This window comes from Aedes albopictus, chromosome 1, assembly GCF_035046485.1.
Source record: "Aedes albopictus strain Foshan chromosome 1, AalbF5, whole genome shotgun sequence".
In the NCBI taxonomy this organism is placed as follows: Eukaryota; Metazoa; Arthropoda; class Insecta; order Diptera; family Culicidae; genus Aedes; species Aedes albopictus.
The window spans coordinates 43,961,891-43,975,439 of NC_085136.1; the positions used below are offsets into that span (position 1 = coordinate 43,961,891).

General features: G+C 41.9%; 1 protein-coding gene across 1 annotated transcript in view; it reads right to left on the minus strand.

Annotated features, from left to right (window-relative positions):
- The window catches only part of LOC109397833 (SET domain-containing protein SmydA-8), an 89,535-nt gene extending 77,293 nt beyond the window's left edge, over positions 1-12,242 (minus strand). The window contains exon 1 of the mRNA XM_029855025.2: positions 11,946-12,242. Coding sequence (XP_029710885.1) covers positions 11,946-12,092 — 147 coding nt within the window. The 5' untranslated portion in view covers positions 12,093-12,242. The remainder of the gene's footprint in view (positions 1-11,945) is intronic.
- Between the last annotated feature and the right edge of the window lie 1,307 nt (positions 12,243-13,549).

Below are 13,549 nucleotides of genomic sequence, written 5' to 3' on the forward strand. Positions count from 1 at the left end.
AAATATGGTCTTAGACTATGTTTTTGTCAACTGTTCATCATGTGACCTGAAAAGCCGGAAATTGATGTGATTTGAGGCTATTTTCTTGCTAACCGTTCGGCAAATTTTTGAAAATGCCGCGATTTTATGTATCGCATGCATGGTTTTGGTTCACTTTCTATCAAATCACACCCGCAACCGATTCCGAACTACTGTGGCCTGAGACTATTTTCTTGTTGACCGTTCATCAGATTATCAAAAACGCCGCTATGGTTTTGTTCCTTTCTATATATTACCACTTCCGACGCGTTACTTGTCTTGTCACCAGTTCTGGAACATTACCGGTTCTCCCAAATATGGTCTGAGATTATTTGTTGGTTAACCGTTTATCTTGTTACTGAAAAAGTCATCGATATGTCGCATGTATTGGTTCTCTTTTACATATGATCATTTCTGGCGGGACACCCGTAATCAGTTCCGTAACACACTGATAGGGCTTGCGTCTATTTTCTTGCAACTGTTCATCATGTTACCTAGAAAGCCGTGATTTGAAGTATCGCATGCATGGGTTTGGTGTCACTTCCGGCCCGGAACCGGTTGCGAAACACTACCGATAGTCTCTTAAATAGTCTGAGCCTATTTGCTTGCTAAAGTTTATTAGGTTATCAAAAAAGCTATGGTTTTTTTTTCAATTTTATATTTAGCCGCTTTCGGAGGGAACTAGTTTCGGCACTACTGACAGTCCATAATGTGGTCTTAGCCTACTTCCTCAATAGCCGGTCATCAAGTTGTCGAAAAAGCCGTGATTTGATTTGCTGCATGCAAGAGTTTTGTCAACTTTTATATACGGCCACTTCCGGCAGAACACCCGGAACCGGTTCTGAAACACTACCGGTTCATATAAGGTCTAAGACTGTTTTCTTGCTAACTGCTCATCAGGTTATCGAAAATGCCTTAGTTTGATGTGCCGCATGCATGGGTTTGGATCACTTTTATATATGACCACTTCCAGCGGGACATCTGGAACCGGTTCCGGAACACTACCGGTTCATATATAGTCTGAGACTGTTTTCTTGCTGACTGTTCATCAGGTTATCCAAAATGCCGCAATTTGATGTGTCGCATGCATGGATTTGGTTCACTTCTATATTTGGCCACTTCCGGCGGGACTCCCGGAACCGATTCCGGAACACTACAGGTTCAGATATGGTCTGAGACTGTTTTCTTGCTGACTGTTCATCAGGTTATCCAAAATGCCGCAATTTGATGTGTCGCATGCATAGATTTGGTTCACTTCTATATTTGGCCACTCCCGGCGGGACTCCCGGAACCGATTCCGGAACACTACCGGTTCATATATGGTCTGAGACTGTTTTCTTGCTGACTGTTCATCAGGTTATCCAAAATGCCGCAATTTGATGTGTCGCATGCATGGATTTGGTTCACTTCTATATTTGGCCACTCCCGGCGGGACTCCCGGAACCGATTCCGGAACAGTACCGGTTCATATATGGTCTGAGACTGTTTTCTTGCTGACTGTTCATCAGGTTATCCAAAATGCCGCAATTTGATGTGTCGCATGCATGGATTTGGTTCACTTCTATATTTGGCCACTTCCGGTGGGACTCCCGGAACCGATTCCGGAACACTACCGGTTCATATATGGTCTGAGACTGTTTTCTTGCTGACTGTTCATCAGGTTATCCAAAATGCCGCAATTTGATGTGTCGCATGCATGGATTTGGTTCACTTCTATATTTGGCCACTTCCGGCGGGACTCCCGGAACCGGTTCCGGAACACTACCGGTTCATATATGGTCTGAGACTATTTTCTTGCTGACTGTTCATCAGGTTATCCAAAATGCCGCAGTTTGATGTGTCGCATGCATGGATTTGGTTCACTTCTATATTTGGCCACTTCCGGCGGGACTCCCGGAACCGGTTCCGGAACACTACCGGTTCATATATGGTCTGAGACTATTTTCTTGCTAACTGTTCATCAGGTTATCCAGAATGCCGCAGTTTGATGTGTCGCATGTATGTGTTTGTTACATTTTTATGTATGGCCCCTTCCAAGGGTACTGGTCCGGAACACGTAAATGGCCATAACTCCGGAACGGCTGGACCGATCCGGACCATTATCAATAGGAACCAATGGGACCAGATTCCGCGTCGAATGAACCGTCGGTCATTAAAATCGGTTGAGGTTTACTGCCAAAAACTGATGTGAGTTTATTTGTACACACACATACACACACACACACACACACATACACACACACAGACATCACCTCAATTCGTCGAGCTGAGTTGATTGGTATATGTGACTTGACCCTCCGAGCCTTCTATCAAAAAGTCGTTTTTGGAGTGAACATATAGCCTTTCCAGTACACTTAGTGTACGAGAAAGGCAAAAAATGAAAAAATTTCATCGAGTGCATATTGAGATATAATGTTTTAAAAATGTGTTCAAAAATCTTATAAGTTTTACTAAAAGTTCTATAACTTTCAGAAAACTTATTTGATCTCGCTCAAATTGATTGATTGATTTGTCTTTATTAGAGAGACTTTCAGCCCTTGGCTGGTTCGTCTCTATCTCGCTCAAAATTTTACTAATGGAGCTTTAATATTTTTTTTTTTATAGAATGAGAAAATCTGCAACAGATACCCTAGAGGTGGTTCCTCGGGTGATGTGGGGATCGACCCACTAAAAACTTATTCTCTCTCTTCCTTACCTTCGCGGTACGCCCGTTAGGGATGACTTCGAGAAGGGGGGACCGTACATGAGTACACTCTAATAGTAAGCTTTCCACCAGCTACCGCCTTTAGTTGTTCACTCTCCCCTGGAGGCTCGGGCCCTGGCTAGTACTTAGACTACCCGTTGAACTCTAGCTCAAGTTTACTTAGCAAAGTTGTAGCGGACTTGTTACGAAGTTATGTGAATCAATTTGTTGACTGGGTGGAGCAAAATCACAAAACCCATCGGATTTGTTAAGTAATTTTCTGGGCAACTCAAATTTCACCTTAAAATTTTAAAATTTCTTGAATAATTTATTTGTTCCCCCCCCCCCCTCAAGTTGAATTCTACTAAAATTTCCGAGGGGGGTGGGGTTTGTGACATAAGAGCAAATCGAAATTTGTGTCAGCCTAATCAGTCGAATAAATTAGCTCTGAAGAACTTGGGACTCATGATTATCGTGTAAAAAGCTCAAAAATAATATATTTACTACATAGATTAACGGCTACGCAGTCTTAGGCTTCAAAAAAACGAGTTTTATTATTCACCCGACGTTTCGACACGGGGATAGTGTCTTCTTCAGGGGGAAAATAAATATTAACGTTTTTGGTCAAATGTTTTGTCTAACTTTAACTGTCCCGATTTGTGTTGTTTTTGGTACATGACTTCGGAATCACTTATACAGTATTTACTATGTTAATCAGTTTTGGCCTTCGTGAGTTATTTTGGATATTGCGATCTATTTGCAAGGTTTTTCAAAAATATTTTTGTCCGGTTCTGGCATTTTGTTTTCTACAGGTATATAGATTCAAAGCTTATTTAGTTTATTGAAAAGTATACACTTTATATGAGGACAAGGATGTATTTATTTTTGAAAAATAATTTACCTTAGACTGGCCAAACCTGGGGCCCGTACCCTAATGATACTTTTTTACGTGTTTCACTAACATGATTTTAGAGAAACTGCGATACAATTTTCGAGCATTCTAAGAAGAGAATGTAGTATTTGAATGATGTTGAATGATCCTCAATTCGACCTAGAGCCATTTGCAATAATAGTTGTACCTCATGTAAGATAGCAAGCAAACATAATAATAAAAAAAAGGAATTTATTGAAATTACTCCCAAGTACAATACAAATAAGAGTCAAGAGCGTTCTACAAGGATATGATAGCTTTCATTTGGTGCTTAGAGAACTCAAATTGGTTAACAGATGCCTGAGACATTTATTATGATATACTTTTACTTTGTTATAAATCTCTCAAAAAGTCAGCTTGTATTATTGCCAAACACTCTTCGAAAGATATCATAGTAACCAAATATCCAAACGAAACAAAATTGAATAGGGTTCTACTAGGATGTTGTAGCTTTTATTTGGTGCTAAGAGAAATCAAATCGGTTGACTGACGGTTAAGAAATTTATTATAATACACTTTGTCAAAAATCTCAAATGGTTGAGTTGAATAAGTCTCAAATACTCTTCGTAAGATATATCTGTAACAAAATGCCCAATCTTAATAGAATTGAAAAGGATCCTACAAGAATGTTGTTGCTTTCATTTGGTGCTAAGAAATTCCAAATCGGTTGACTGACGGCTGAGAATTTTTTTATGATACGCTTTGTCAAAAATCTCAAAAAGTTGAGTTTTATACAACTCTCAAATACTCTTCGAAAGATATCTCAGTAACCAAATGTCCAATCTTATTAAAATTTGATAGGGTTAAATATGATGTAGTAGCTTTCATTTGACAGTAAGAGAACCCAAATCGGTGGATGGACGGCTCAGAAATTTATCATGATTCACCTTGTCAAAAATCACTGAAATTGATAAGAAGTGCTACTCCCAAGTACTCTATGAAAGTTATCTCGGTAACCAAATGTCCAATTGAAATAAATTTCATAGCATTCTACTGCTTCCAAGAGAACTCAAATCGGTCAACAGACGGCTGAGAACCGTGAGTGACATTTTTTTTGTAACATACATACACACTAGAGTGGGTCAACGTTGTATGGAGAAACTTTAAATTTGATCGTATTAACCCGGAACAAAGCTTTTTCAATCTATATTAGCGTCCAAAACAACTGTGCAAAATTTGGGAGCGATTGATTGCGTCCCCGTATTCCGCATTGCGATTGAAATTTGTATGGAAGTTAGTATGGGAAAACGTACTTTTTTTGCATTTTACTCATAAGTTGAATTCTTTTGTCTAATACCTTGTAAATTATGACGTTAAAGTATAGCCTAGGATATGTCGAAAAACTTTGCCGAAGTCCGCAAAGTGACCAGACGCTTGTGAAAAAGTTATTCGCCTAGTAACTTAGGCCAAAAATTGAGATTTTATTATTGATGTTTACGATAAGCACCACCGGGCAATCTGTTCGTTATGAAATGCTGGGAGGAAGTAATCAAATAAACACACGCGGAGACTTCAATTTGTTATTCACTAATTAATTTATTATCCTAAGTGTTCTTCATGTGCGTCTGCACTGGTCAACGGTCGGTCAGGAAAGAGACCGAACGGAAGTCAGCATGTGCTGAGCAACCTAGTTGCTATAATACTTTTATAGCTAATTGACATACTATTGATTGACAATCAATTATTCTTTAAGGCAATACTATTTGCTACAACTGGTCTAGATATACTACAGCTCTCCGGGCTTTAAATCACATTTACATAGGTACTAGACTTTTTTCACAACGTTACAATACTTATCAACTTAAGCTAGATACAAATAATTCTAGGTGAATTAATCAATCGATCAACATCTCGAATTGAAAGAACTTAACACTAATTCAGGAACCTCCTATTTGGGATACTTCAACCTCGGTTGTCCTCTCAAGCGATTGGAGCGCCGCACCTTGGGAGATTTTGACTCGCTTCGTCGACGCTTTGCTTGGCTTTTCTTTTTGCTCGTTGGCTTCGTCGAGCTTTTGCTGGCTGGTTGAGACTGCTTCTCACGCGAACCCACAGATGTCACATCCGTTGGTCGTGTGCTTTCATCGCTTTGCTCGATTCGGTCTTGCACGGGCTGAGCGATCGGCAAACTTGGATGGAATATATCTGACAAGTCTGATACACGGATTTGATTTGTGTGTACCATTCGAACGTTTCCTTCTACGCTAATTAAGTACGTGAGTGGACTTAGTTTCTTCAAAATAATCGCGGGAATCCAGCGGACTAGCTCCTTAAAGTGATTTCGGTAGAGTACCTTATCACCAACGCGGTATGTATTTTTAATTTCTGGCGGAGATTGATTGATACGATCATCTACTCTGACTACAGGTTTCGATTGAGTTGATTCCAATTCAACTTTTCGCGGGTTGATGCTGTTCAAAAGCGTACGCGGGGTGTACGTAAATACCATCGACGACGGAGTACGATTGGTTACCGTGCAAGGAGTGTTACGGTAATTGATGAGGAAACGATTAATCTTCCTACCGACTGAAAGCGACCTTTGCTTATCGTCAAGTAAATACTTTTTAAGCACATCTTTGACTGTCCTTACACCTCTCTCGGCCAACCCGTTGGATTGGGGGTGGTAAGGTGGAGACTTTGAGACTCTGACGTCATTAGCCTCTAAAAATCTAACAAAAAGCTCCGAGTTGAATGGGGGACCATTATCGGTAACGATTTCTTCTGCTATTCCGAAACTAGCAAAGAATGATTCGACCTGTTCAATCAACTGAAGACTGTTTGAACCCTTCATTAATCGAACATCAATGTACTTCGAATAGCTATCGACGAATATCAGTAGCGTGTGACCTTCGAAGTAAAACAGATCCATGTGAACTCTTTGAAACGGACGTTCAGATTTTGGCCATTTCGACTCAACGACTTCTTTGGGGACAGGTTGTCGCTTTTGACAGACTTGGCATTTTTGGACAAAATCTGAAATGTCCTTATCGAGGTTTTTCCACCAGACATACATTCGACTCAGCATTTTCATTCTTACCACACCATCGTGATTCGAATGTAACTGTTCTACGACTGCGAGCTTTAAGCTATCCGGGACAACAACCCTATCATCGAAGTATAACACTTCTCGATCAATGCCTAGGTGATTTCTAATAAGAAAATACGGTTTGTACAACGGATTCAGATTGCTAGGCCAACCATGGGAAACATATTCGAAAATTTTGGACAAAATTGGATCTGATTTCTGATGCGTACGTACGACGTCAAGATTAACTACTTTTGTGTCACCTGAGAACACGCTATTCAAGCCTAGATCAGTATGCTCTACTTCTTTGAGACTTGGTAGAGGAAGGCGTGACAGTGCATCTGCATGATGCATGTATTTGCCAGGACGGTGTTCGATTGTGTAATCGTAACTGGCTAAAATTAACGACCATCGTTGCAATCTAGCAGCGGCTATGGCAGAAATGCCTTTCGAGGGGTTGAAAATTTCTTTGATACCGGTATTGTCGGTAATCAATTTGAACTTGGCACCATAAATGTACTTATGGAATTTGGTGACTCCGAATATCACCGCAAGAGCCTTTTTGTGGACCTGAGCATAGTTAGTCTGTGCTGGGGTCAGTGTAGAAGAAGCGAAACATATCGGTTTCTCGACTCTTTCTACAACGTGGGACAAAACGGCACCCACACCGTAGGGGCTAGCATCGACAGCTAACGTAATCGGTTTTAAGGGGTCGTATGGTTCAAGCAGATCATTGTCTACGTGCAACCTTTTCGTTTTATCGAAAGCAATTTGACACTGTGATGACCACAGGAATCTACGATTTTTCTGTAGTAAATCGTACAACGGACGAAGTTGAATCGACAGATTCGGAAGGAAGCGGTGGTAGTAGTTTAACAGTCCAAGGTATGCTTGGAGCTGAGACACGTTTTGAGGGGGAGGAGCGTCCAAAATAGCTCTCACCTTTGTTTCACTAGGGCGAATACCATCAGACGTGATGTTATACCCGACATAATCGATTTCGCTTTTGAAAAAGCTCGATTTCAGAACATTAATTCGCACGTTATGGTCATTCAGTTTCTGAAGCACCATAAACAAGTTACGTCGACACTCATCGACAGTTGCACTACCAACAATAATGTCATCGAGGTAAGCTATGCCTGGAGAACCATCCAGGACTTGATCCATAATGGATTGAAAAATCGCGGGAGCAGAAGTTATACCAAATGGCATTCGCGTGTACCGAAAAAGACCACGATGGGTGTTAATTGTACAAAGGACTTGTGACGACTCAGACAATTGTACTTGGAGGTAAGCTCCGGACAAATCAATCTTGCAAAAAACTTTCCAATTGGCAAGTTTTGCGAGAATATCGTCAACTCTGGGCAAAGGATAGTGTTCGACGGTGGTATAGCGGTTCAACGCTGCCTTACCATCGAGACAAATTCTCACGGAACCATCCTTCTTAGGGACAACTACGATCGGATTCGCCCACTGTGACGATCGGACGGGGACTAAAATACCATCTTCGACTAACTTCTCTAAACCCTGCTCTACTTTTTCGCGTAATAGAAACGGGACGGAATACGCTTTATGAAAAACTGGACTCGTGTCTGGCTTTAGAACTATTTCCGCGGTGAAACCGGTTATGACGTTATTCGCGGACTCGCTAACTATTCTCGGAAATCGCGTTTTGAGTTCTGACTCGAAGGAATGTTCGAAAGTACTTACAGACTTGCCAGAAAATACTCGTCTCCAGTCCGGAAACACCAGATCGAGACCGTCACGACCAAGCAACGGGTTGACTTCCCTGTCGGTCCAGATTACCACCAGCTCCAGCTGGCCCTGGATTCCAGACGGGGCAGTTACGCTGACCTCTAGCGTACCCTGAGGCTTGATTCGCTGACCTGAAACGGAGACAAATTCCAGTGAGGTACCTTTTAACTTACGGTTGGGGAAGAACTTTCGACACGTATCTACAGAGATTACGCTGCGACATGCTCCACAATCCACTTCGAATGCGATTCGACGACCATCGCATTCCAGCGACACGAACTCCGGTGAATCCACCTTGTTTAACGATCCGGGAGGGGGGCTGCTGCTTGCCTGCTCCAGGACTGCCAGACCCAGACTGACATTTGACTGACGATGGTTTTCCTCGGCTGACTTGGCTTCGGGGGACGACGACTTCGACTCTGCTGGCTCAATTGGACCACTGAGCATGTTTAGACGTAGGACTTCGACGGCTTCGGCCATCTCGGCGACACGATTACCTCCTCCGGCCTTCTTGGTTTGTTTGGTTTTCGAACAACAACATGTTGACACGTGACCCTCCTTTCCACACGAAAAGCACGTCCAGCTCCGCGCTGGGCACGTGTTTGGGTCATGAAGACGACTGCACCGAAAGCATGGTTTCGACGACTGGCTCGGACGACTCTTGTTCTCCTCCTTTCCTGGGTAACTTCGCTTAGGCTTCGGTTTCTGGTGAACGATGACCTCCTTCCGGAACGATCCGATTTTCTGCGGCAACTGACTTGACATTTCTTTGTTTTGACTCAGAGCGGCTTCCCAACTTCGAGCAAGCGAACATGCTTTTTCGAAGGTTAGACCCGGTTCGGTTAATAACTTCTTCCGGAGGCTCTGGTCACGGATACCAGTGACGAACTGGTCTCGCAGTGCGTCCGACAGGAACGCTGCATACTCACATGTTTGCGCGGTGGCTTTCAGGCTGATGATGAAATCCGTGATGCTTTGGGACGCAAGCTGCTCACATTTCCTGAACTTATACCGCTCTGCGACGACGTTAGTGGTGGGGCCTAGGTGATCCTTCAGGAGTTTAACTAGATTGGCGTACGACTTTGTACGAGGATCATCGGGGGCACACAATCTGGTAGCGATCGTGTACAGACTTGGTCCAGCGACCGTTACTAACACGGGGACTTTTCGGTTGTCCGGCGTGTCGTTCACTAAGAAGAACATCTCCAACCGGCTGATGTATTCTTCAAAGTTTTCTCCCACGACGTATTGCTCGATTTGGCCAAACATGCCAGCACGAACAACAGGAATCACTCCGCCTGCTTCGACTTTCACCGCACCACTATTTTCTCCAGCCTCATTCGCCATGACTGACCACGTTTGCGTTTGAGGTTATGTTCCCGAACACGTGTTACCGACCACGACGAAAATTTTCACTCTACGACAACGCGCAACTAATCACTTTTCAATTTGGTTTTATCCTCGTCGCCAACTTGAAATGCTGGGAGGAAGTAATCAAATAAACACACGCGGAGACTTCAATTTGTTATTCACTAATTAATTTATTATCCTAAGTGTTCTTCATGTGCGTCTGCACTGGTCAACGGTCGGTCAGGAAAGAGACCGAACGGAAGTCAGCATGTGCTGAGCAACCTAGTTGCTATAATACTTTTATAGCTAATTGACATACTATTGATTGACAATCAATTATTCTTTAAGGCAATACTATTTGCTATAACTGGTCTAGATATACTACACGTTATAACTTTTTTCACAAGTTTCGGATCACTTTGCAGTCTTCGGCAAAGTTGTTCGGCATATCCTAGGCTATATTTCAACGTCATTAGTTAGATTGTTTTAGACGAAAAATTTCAAGTTATGAGAAAAATGCAAAAAAGCACGTTTTCCCATACTAAATTCCATACAAATTTCAATCGCATTGCGGAATACGGGGAAACAACCAATCGCTCCCAAATTTTGCACAGTTAAAACAACTGGGCGCTAAAAGGAATCGAAAAAGATTTGTTCCGAAAAATCGACTTTGTTGACCCAGTCTAGTGCCCATATTGCTGGGATTCTGCCGAAATCAATTAAGGCGCCATCCACAAATTACATAACGCTCTAGGGGGAGGGGGGAGTATGGCCGAGCGTTAAGGTCCATCTAATAATTTTCGGGTTTTCATACAAAAAAGCGTTACGGAGGGGGGAAGGGGTGGGGGGGGGGGGGGTCAAAAAATGTCGATTTTAGCGTTACGTAATAAATGGATGCTGCCTAATGGCCATTTAAGATTCCATGGTGAACCACGGGAAGTCTGTTCCAGATTGACCGCTCCATGGAAAACCCAACGGATAATCGCAAGGTGGCTAGAGATAATATTCTGAGGAATTTCGGAATGATTAGATGTAAATATTGTAGGCAGTGTGCTGAAATCTCCTGGTAGGCTAAGTGTACCAGTTATCGCCATAGCGGTTCCCTATTTGGCCAACTGGAAATTTAAAAAGGATCCAAGCTTTGACCATTTAGGAAAGTTTTAGTAGTAAGGATTTAAATGTATCATTATTTATCCGTATTAAAATCTCGTTAATAAAGATAAAAAAAGTTACATTTGAAATGTCACTACTAAAACTTTCCTAAATGGGCAAAGCTTGAAAACATTTTAAATTTCCATTATGGCCAAATAGGGAATCACTATGGCGATAACTGGTACAATTACTTTACTATTTAGTTTCAGGACATGTCCCTAGAAATCCTGATCTCCCGGGCGGTTCCCGGGAGCACAATTGTTCTACAGTAGGTTATGTGGCTCTTATATAACCAATTTTGGTCATATAGGATTTACATATGGTTTTGTAGAACATGTGTGCTACTAGGGGTACGGATCCAATAGGTATATTCACGTATTACCCAGTGAAAAGATAACGCAGATGGACAAATGTCAGGGGATGCGTTGATAATAGCAGAATAATAACAGAATAGCAGAAAATTCCGTATTAAGGTGGTCATTGTAGACGCTTTCATGTTGTAACAGTTTCAACTGATGATAACTTCTTAACTTTTGCACCATGAATTTGGATTCTGTCCATCCTGTCCATCACAACTCCTGCAGCATTCCGTTCGCATTCTTCTCTTGTTGACTCTATACTGCTAGCCGTTTTACGGCTAGCTCACCGTTCCTAACACCAATCCACTAACTGGGTTTACCTTACCGGAGGCTACGGGTTCTGCATTGGCTTAGCATTTCCTTTAAACACAGTATTACATAGCTAGTCTCAAGCGGACAGGTATTTGGTTAAATTAACTAAACAAAGTGTAGGTAATAAGGTGTTTCATAAGTTGATTTTGTTGATGGTTCTGATCAATTCACTTAGTTCACTTGCTGCAGATGCCATCAGTTTTGGTTAGGTGTGTATTATGTAACAAGATCATACAAACTATATCAATAGAGAATTATTTTTGCACTTCTACTAATAATGCATCTTCAAATTCTTCTGTTCTCCGACATAACATCCCAACAGACCACCCACGCTCTTCAATGGAAACAATTTCATTCCACCTTAAAACACCGGCACTGCTCCCGATGACCAGCCTTCCAGTGCTGTCGCTGATGGTCCCTACCGCAGTAGCTGACCAGCTGGCAACCGCCGCATTGTTTCCCCCCGGAAACACCACACACCGCACACCGCCCTTCTTCGGCAGTCATTGAATCCCCGCAACGGCTCCGAACTAACGAAAAACACTTTTGATTGACCTAAACTGACCGATTGATCCAACGATCGACCGACGAGATGCTCCCCATCCACCGTCAGCAGCGAGCGCACACTAAAGTTGAGCTGTCGTGTTTCCATTTGTCTGGCGGGGCCTATTTCGTCTCATTATACCGCACATAGAGCAACCTACAACCCCGAAAGTCCCGACCGACGACTCCGAGACCGAGAGATGAGACCGGAGATGGACGGCGGACAGACCACCTGTCATAAGACGATTTGCTGCTTGGGCGCGAACGAACGGGGCTGACAGACACGTGCGCCCGACACTTTTCATTTTCGCGAAAATTTAAATACGAGGGGGAAGTGTAAACGGTACGTGGATGTTTAATTGTTTTACTGTCAAAATATGCCAAAATTTGCCTTTCTCGTACACCAAGTGTACTGAAAGGCTAGATGTTCACTCATAAATCTTATTTTCGATAGAAAGCTCGGAGGGTCAAGTCACATATTCTAATCAACTCAGTTCGACGAATTGATACTCGGTAAGTAGGCCTTGACCAGGCTAGACGGTCTTTTCTGTGCTTGTCAGATTTTTTCTGCGTTTTTCAAATATTTTCCAATTACAGGTTTTCGAGGATTGCGGAATAATAGGAAATCGATTTGGGATCAGCGGATTTTTGCAAGACGGATTGGTGCGGTGAAGTCAGTGGCGTTCATTGAAGCTTTGATTCAAGATCATACATTTTCGAAGATTTTGGATTCACAGGAGCAGTGAACGGAGGTTACGGATTGGAGAAGCAATTTATTGAAGAAACGTTTGTTGTCCAGGAAACCTTGAGTATAATTTTATTTTATTACCTTTCTATTTCTATTATTTTATTTATTATTATTAATTTTTTTTAATTATTGTTGTTTGTTATGGATGTTGATGGTTCAAAAGAAGGTGACCCTCCTCCAGGATCTTCTTCATCAAAAACGAATCCATTTCGTGTGAAGCTCTATCCTGCTACATTCCCTGGCCCATTTTTGGTTTATTTCCGTAAAAAGGATAAACCTATAAATGTTTTACTAATATCATCAGAAATTTACAAAAAATATTCTTCTGTCAAGGAAATCAAAAAGATTTCTCTTGACAAGTTAAGAGTTATTTTTGGTAAAAGAGAGGATGCAAATTCTCTACTTGAATCACAACTTTTTGCAAACTCTTATCGCGTGTATGCTCCATGCGATTTTTGTGAAATAAGTGGGGTCATATATGACGAATCCTTGGAATCTGAAGATGTTAGAAATTCTGGTATTGGAGTTTTTAAAAACAATTCCATTTCACCTGTTCAAGTGTTGGAATGTAATCGTTTATCGAAATTGATTTTGAGTGACAAAGGTTCAGAATATGTTCACTCTAATTGCTTTAAAATTACTTTTGCTGGGTCAGTTCTACCTGATTTCGTTG